Source organism: Alligator sinensis, unplaced genomic scaffold (genome assembly GCF_000455745.1).
Source record: "Alligator sinensis unplaced genomic scaffold, ASM45574v1 scaffold39_1, whole genome shotgun sequence".
Lineage (NCBI taxonomy): Eukaryota > Metazoa > Chordata > Crocodylia > Alligatoridae > Alligator > Alligator sinensis.
The window spans coordinates 1,232,612-1,239,074 of record NW_005842299.1 but is presented as its reverse complement, the minus strand read 5'-3'; the positions used below and the strand labels follow the sequence as shown (position 1 = coordinate 1,239,074).

General features: G+C 40.6%; 1 protein-coding gene across 4 annotated transcripts in view; it reads right to left on the bottom strand.

Moving 5' to 3' along the window:
* PLOD2 (procollagen-lysine,2-oxoglutarate 5-dioxygenase 2) overlaps positions 1-6,463 on the bottom strand; it is a 99,127-nt gene that overhangs the window by 45,057 nt on the left and 47,607 nt on the right. For all 4 annotated transcript variants that reach the window (XM_025209644.1, XM_025209645.1, XM_025209642.1 and 1 more), the window contains exons 6-8: positions 6,097-6,160; positions 5,173-5,270; positions 2,096-2,197 (exon numbers count right to left, since the gene is read on the bottom strand). In XM_025209644.1, coding sequence (XP_025065429.1) covers positions 2,096-2,197; positions 5,173-5,270; positions 6,097-6,160 — 264 coding nt within the window. The remainder of the gene's footprint in view (positions 1-2,095; positions 2,198-5,172; positions 5,271-6,096; positions 6,161-6,463) is intronic.

Here is a 6,463-nt window from a genome sequence, read left to right as displayed (position 1 = left end):
AGCAGGAAAAGCCCCCCCAGCAGCACAGAGCTCCAGCTGAGTCCCAAGAGTTTCACATGTGTGGGGTTTGTGTGAGGGTTTGGGTGTGTGGGGGAGCCTGTGGGGAGGTCTGTAGGAGCAGGTGTGTGGCTTGCTGTCACACGTCCCTCTCCCCCATGATGTACAGCCCCTGCTGCCAGCAGCAGCAGCAGCACGTCCTCAGGGCGCTCGTAGCCCACAGCAGGCAGAGTGCCCCCCCAGTGATACATGGCTCTGGTCAAGTCCCCAGGGGCTTCATGTGGCAGCACAGAACTGGCCTGGCCCACTGGCACATGCTGGCATGGAGCCAGCTCAGTCTGGCCCAGAGGCACATGGGGCTCCTGATGCTGCAGGCAGGAGCTGCATGCCATCAGGCCAAGCCAACTCCATGCCTCCACGTGGGGCTTTCAGCACTCCACTCCATGGAGCCCACCTGGGCCAATGGCATGTGGACAGGGAGTCATGCACCATCAAGCTAGGCAGGCTCTGTGCTGCCATGCGTGGCTTCCCACTGCAGTGCTGGAAGCCCCACGTGGAGAGACAGCCAGCACGGCCTGATGGCATGTGGCTCCTGTCTGCAGTGCCAGGAGCCCCGCGTGCTGGCATGGAGCCAGCTCAGTCTGGCCTGAAGGCACATGTCAGTGGGCTAGGCCAGCTCCATGCCACCACGTGCAGCCCTGGGACTCAGCTGAAGCCACATGTCACTGGGGGCTCTGCCTGCCACAGGCCATGAGTGTCTTGAGGGCCTTCCACCTGCTGCTGCCTGACAGCGATGGCTGTGCACCATGGGGAGGGCGCATGTGGTAGAGGCCTGCCCTCCTGCTCCCCACACCCTCACAGGGAGGAAGGGGATGGGGGGAGGGGGAGGTGTGGGGGTGCTATGGGTAGAAGTAGCCTCCAGAACCAGGCTTAGAGCACCCCTGCCCCCTTAGAGTAGCCTGTGCAGGAAGAGGCCGCCCTGGAAGGGCAGTTACCTGCCCAGCCCAGTCCCTAAGCCCCAGTTGTAGGCTTCCCAGGAAGAGCATGGGAATTGCTGGGGCCTGGGCACAGGTTCAGGGAACAGAACAGCAAGGTCTGGCACTGCTCAGAGCCACAAAGCTGCATGTAAGAAGTATTTCTGGTCCACTTCCGTGTTCACCACTGAGCATGTGGAGGGCCCCTCACACTCCTGTGGGACACTCCATGCGCCCCAGCATTATAACGTTCAGAAACAATGCTGGTACCTCAAGGTATGTAGAAAAAACATTTAAAAGCTGTGTCTGTCCTAATCGCCGATTCTCCAAATCAGCATTGAATCTTCATATTCGGATTCGACCGAATTGAATCAGGGACAGTGATCCAAATCAACGAATCAAATCACTGTACCCGATCCAGGCAGAATCTGAAGCCAAATCAAATAGGGCCCGCTCTGCACACCCCTATTATCTATCTGTTTCAGCAGACTGTTTTTGTTTGAGCCTCAGGGGTACTTTAAATTGTACAGACCAATAATGGTTCTTTTCAGGACCATGACAGCTGCAGAAAGTACCCCAAAATAAAGGCCTGCCAGTTTCTACATTACATTTTCTATATAGGGGGCCAATTTAGGATGGCACAGCAAACATTTGCTAGTGCTACCAGAAGTCAAGACTTCTCCCGTAGTGGAACTCCCCAGGTAACAAATTACATTTCATTTTCCAGCAAAGCCCGCTCCCTCCCCCTCTCACCTCTTGTACGTGTAACTGCTCAACTGCAGTTTCATTCTCTGGATATATATCTTTTTCTTCCAAACGCTTATCTACAGATGCAGACCATGTAGGTCTAAACTCCATTAACTGATTAATATTTTGGGTTTTTTTTTTTTAACTTGGCTGTATGGTTCTTATAGCACTGGGAAGTATATGACAAATTTCAACAAATAGTAAAATATTAATATTTAGATTTTAGATTACTGATACAGGGAGAAAATCACAAATCTGTTTTCATAATTTCATGAAAATATCAACCAACACACTGGTTGGTCAATACATAACATTACATGGACATCAAAAAAAATAACGTATTATAAAGTGTTTGGATATACTTGCAAGATACTTACTTTTACAGTTGATAGGTCTAGTAAATTTAAGTCACAAACACTGCATCCAGTTTCACGTGTCCAAGCATTAGGGATATAATTCCCCAAGTAATTTAGGTAAATCTAGTAAACAAATGAACAATTCAAAGTAATTTAGATTAATTCCATATGAATGTAAAATCTGTGTCTGCATCTTTTAACAGCTTTAGAATTATTCCCCATATAATTTTCATGAATTGTATATATTTTTATTTATTTTCTTTTTCTTTTTTTAACTTAAAACACAGAGACAGCTAGTAAAAGTATGTTTTGCTCTCATGCATATGATACAGAGAAAACCCCTTTAGCATCTCTCGTTCAGGACACTAAATAGTACTGATAGATGTTATAACTGCACTGAGAAACTCCTATGATTGATCCTTCCCTCCTATCCTTTAACTGGATGCTTATCTTGCTGGGATCCTATGACCCCAGCTGACTTCCTGCCCTTTGGGCAGGGGGCTGGACTCGATGATCTTCCGAGGTCCCTTCCAGCCCTAATGTCTATGAAATCCCCCACTTCCCTTCCCCTTCCCCACACCCCCCCAAAAAAAATCAGAACCAAATGAATATCCCTTCTGAATCTGAAAACCATGGCATTTGGGGGAAAACAAATATAGAGATATAGCTAAACTACATAGGAAAAAGAGTGAGAGGGACAAAGCTGAGAAGATGCAGATGTGAAATTTGAAAAATGGGCTAGACTGAAGCTTTCACATTTTGGACAGCTATCCTAGGACCCATAAGACAGACAGTGAAATATACTTCACAGCAGTATCTGGCTCCTTGACAGATTCTTGAGGCAGCTTTGGAACTGGCCCTGAACTAATTATGGAGTTGTTCTGCTGAAGGTCTGCCTGGGCTGCCATGTCCTGCTGGATGCCAGATGTGTACTTCTACAATATTGCATAGGATCTCATCCAAATTATCTTGGTGCCACTCTAATCAAAGTCAGGAAATACAGCATGTAATTCCTCAAGTAAAAAATAATTCCAGTACAACTGCAATACACTAGCTTGCTGTCAATTTGTCCTAGTATGATCACCTTCTCTCTTCACCTTACATGGTAAAAAAAAAAACAAAAACAAAAAAAAAATTATTGTATACTAAAATAAAATGCCTTAATTGACTTTCAGATACATAAAAAAAATCTACAGAAATGCATAAACAAACAAAACTTGTGCAGAGAGAACGTAATTAGTATAAGGAAAAAAAAAAGTATATGGTTTACAGTATCACTATTATTTTGCTACCAACTTTTTGATAAAAATAATCTACCAGTGCTTAAACTGTTTGAATGCAGAAAAGTACACACATAAGAGAAGTTTCTTTCCAATTGGACATTTTTGATGCTAGAACATTGTCCAACTGGTGAATATTTAAAAGTCCTAAACTCCCCACAACAATGCACATCTGTGTATAGTCCATTACAACAGAAAACGTACCGGCATAGCTTATAACAAATGATGTCTAAGATTTTTTGTATTTTATTTTCTTCAGTTGGCTTATAGACAAAACCCAGGTGCTTTTGTTCTGTCACAGAAACAGGGTAAACTGATATATGACTAAATAGGAATCATGTTTTGTTTAATATAAAAAACTATGTAGTTTAACCTAAGATATCCCTAAAAAAATCCCCACCATATCTCCTTGGCAAACAGTAACATATATTATATTACTTTTCCTTTGGCAAGGGAAAATACAGTACTGATACTGGTTAAGGTACATTAGCGTTCACTGAAATGATTCTCTGACACCACAAAAAATATTAGCAAATGAGGGCAATGCAGTACACACCACCTACAACTGATTTCTTGGTACTGTACACTAAAATTCACTAAAGGAAACACTACAATAAACATACCATTTTGATGGTGGAAAGGATACATAGCATTAATTCTTGCAAATGAAAGCAATATCATCATTAATTGTCTTTGTCTTACCAAAGACAGACATGTTAAACATAACTTAAAGCATTAATAAAAACAAGTGCTAATTTAAAATATTAAAAGATGGGGTTTTTTGAAATTTTTCAGTTGGTCTAATAAAAGGTATCATATTTTGGAACCAATAGTTCTAAATTTTTGCAATTTAAAATATGAAATATGAGGGAAAACATAATCAATAGTGGTTGAGATTTTCAAAGGGATTTCATTTTATGTTGGGAACTACTCTCTTCAAGCTTGCATCATATAAAAATTCTAGCCATTTCCTTTGCACAAAGAGATATACGCTTGCTTTAGGATAGCAAATGAGAGCAAGAGAAAGGCCCTCTGGAGAAAGGCCCAAGCATCAGTGATTATGAGGGTGCAATAGCACTAAGTATCCCTGTAAAAACTATTTCACAGAGTGATTTTGATGAAGCACATGGGTTCTATGCCCTCGTATGGAACTGGGGGATTAATTTTTCCTGCTCAAAGTCTCCATTTAACATGATTATGATGAAATAATAAAATGGATATTTCTACTTAATGTTCAAGAATGATACTAATGTCCAATAAAAGTGTTAGCTTTCAGAATCCTGAGCTGCAATGAGTTTGCAGTAAATGAGTAGTTGATCTAACTTGTTATCAATACAGGGTTCCTATACATGTGCAAGGAGGCTGCTCTGACTCTAGGCTGCTCGATTAATCGAGTTTGCTGGAGCATGGTAATTACTGTACTCCAGCAGACTCCAACATCATGTGCATCAATCAGCATCCCAGCTCTGAAAAATGGCAGCGGGGCACTTTAAACTGAAGCTCGTTCAATGGGCTTTAGTTCAAAGCACCCTACTGCCATTTTGCAGCATGGGGATGGTGATACATGTGATGCTCCAGACTAATTAAAGAATGCTCCCCACTCCTGGAGCACATGTATAAATGCCCAGAGCGACATCAGAATAGTATGTTGAAGACTCAACAATACATGAGGAGTTTGCCATTTGACTTATTCCTTTTAATAGAGATGAGAACACCATTTCCTCGAAGACTTACTTCAAGCTTTTCCCCCTCCACATCCACATTTGCCCTCTGACTTTATTTAAATTGGTCTTGACAGAAGAAGTGACTATTACTTACTTTAGATTGGCCATTTCCATGAATAGTGACTGGTAGTGTTTCATACATGGAATTTCTGGCTCTTACTCTTCCTTCCTCAAATTTCAGATGAACCTCATCTAAAAAAAAATCCAGTAGCAATCGGAATGAAAACAGCTATCTGTATGATGCCCAAGTTATAAAGCAATATGTCACAATTAAATATTTGAATTCCTTCCAGTACCTTGGTCCTACTGTTAATGTTATTTTAGCTTCCTAACATTTTTTTTTTTTATAACCTTGGCTTCCATGCACTACACAGGTCAAGTAGATGAGTAAATAAGGCCCTTGACTTCAGAGTTTATGCTCTTCCTTCTTCACAGGTTAAAGAACATTTAGCTTAGAACATATGCTATTTCTTAACTTGAATTTTCCATTTACAGAGGAATGCAACTCAGTTGTTCCACAGCTGAAGGTCAAGGGTGGAGGCTGTAAGGAAGTTCACATGTACAAACGAAAAGGAAGACTTTTCAATTAAAATTATGACTTGAAAATGAAAATTAATTAAAAATTACAGCTAGCACACTTCATTACACCTGGCTGTTAGCATGATTTCAAATGAACACATGATTCAAGTTACATATGCACTTCTGTAACTAAGTTTATTGGTACATATGAAAGAAGGAGACAACTTCACATTCATCATTACATTTGAATTTAAATAATTTATTCTGGCAATAAAAGAAAAATCCACTGACATGCGTGTCAGACCTGCGAAGTACAGTAATCTTATTTAACCTATTATTCATTTATTATTATTATGGAGCAGCCCCCTGAACACATATGCAAATTAGTTCTTTAAAGTAATGGGTGGACTACAACATTTACTAGAAAGCAGACAAAAAGAAACTTATGAAAGATCCATGCATAACATATTCCAATCAACATACATTATAACATACGTACCAACAGCTCCATTTAAGGTCTGAAAAATTGTGCACTTGTGATCCAAAGTAATATTCATATGTTCCTAAAATTAAAAATACCAAAAGACACTGTAATATTAAAGTTAGTGCAGTATGTGTTTCACTGTAATGTCCAACATTAACTGATTAGAGGCTACATGTTTTTATATTTAATCTACTTTTAGATATAAACATAATTTTGGCCTTTCTTTCTCAGTGACTCATTTCAACTATAAGCTTCTTGGATATATTTTCTCTCCAAAGTATCTGATTCATCAGAAAATTGTTCAGGTTAATCTAGTATAACACCAATGGACTTGCCTTGTATTATGTAAACTCAGCAAATGGAGGTCATGACTTTCCAAAGG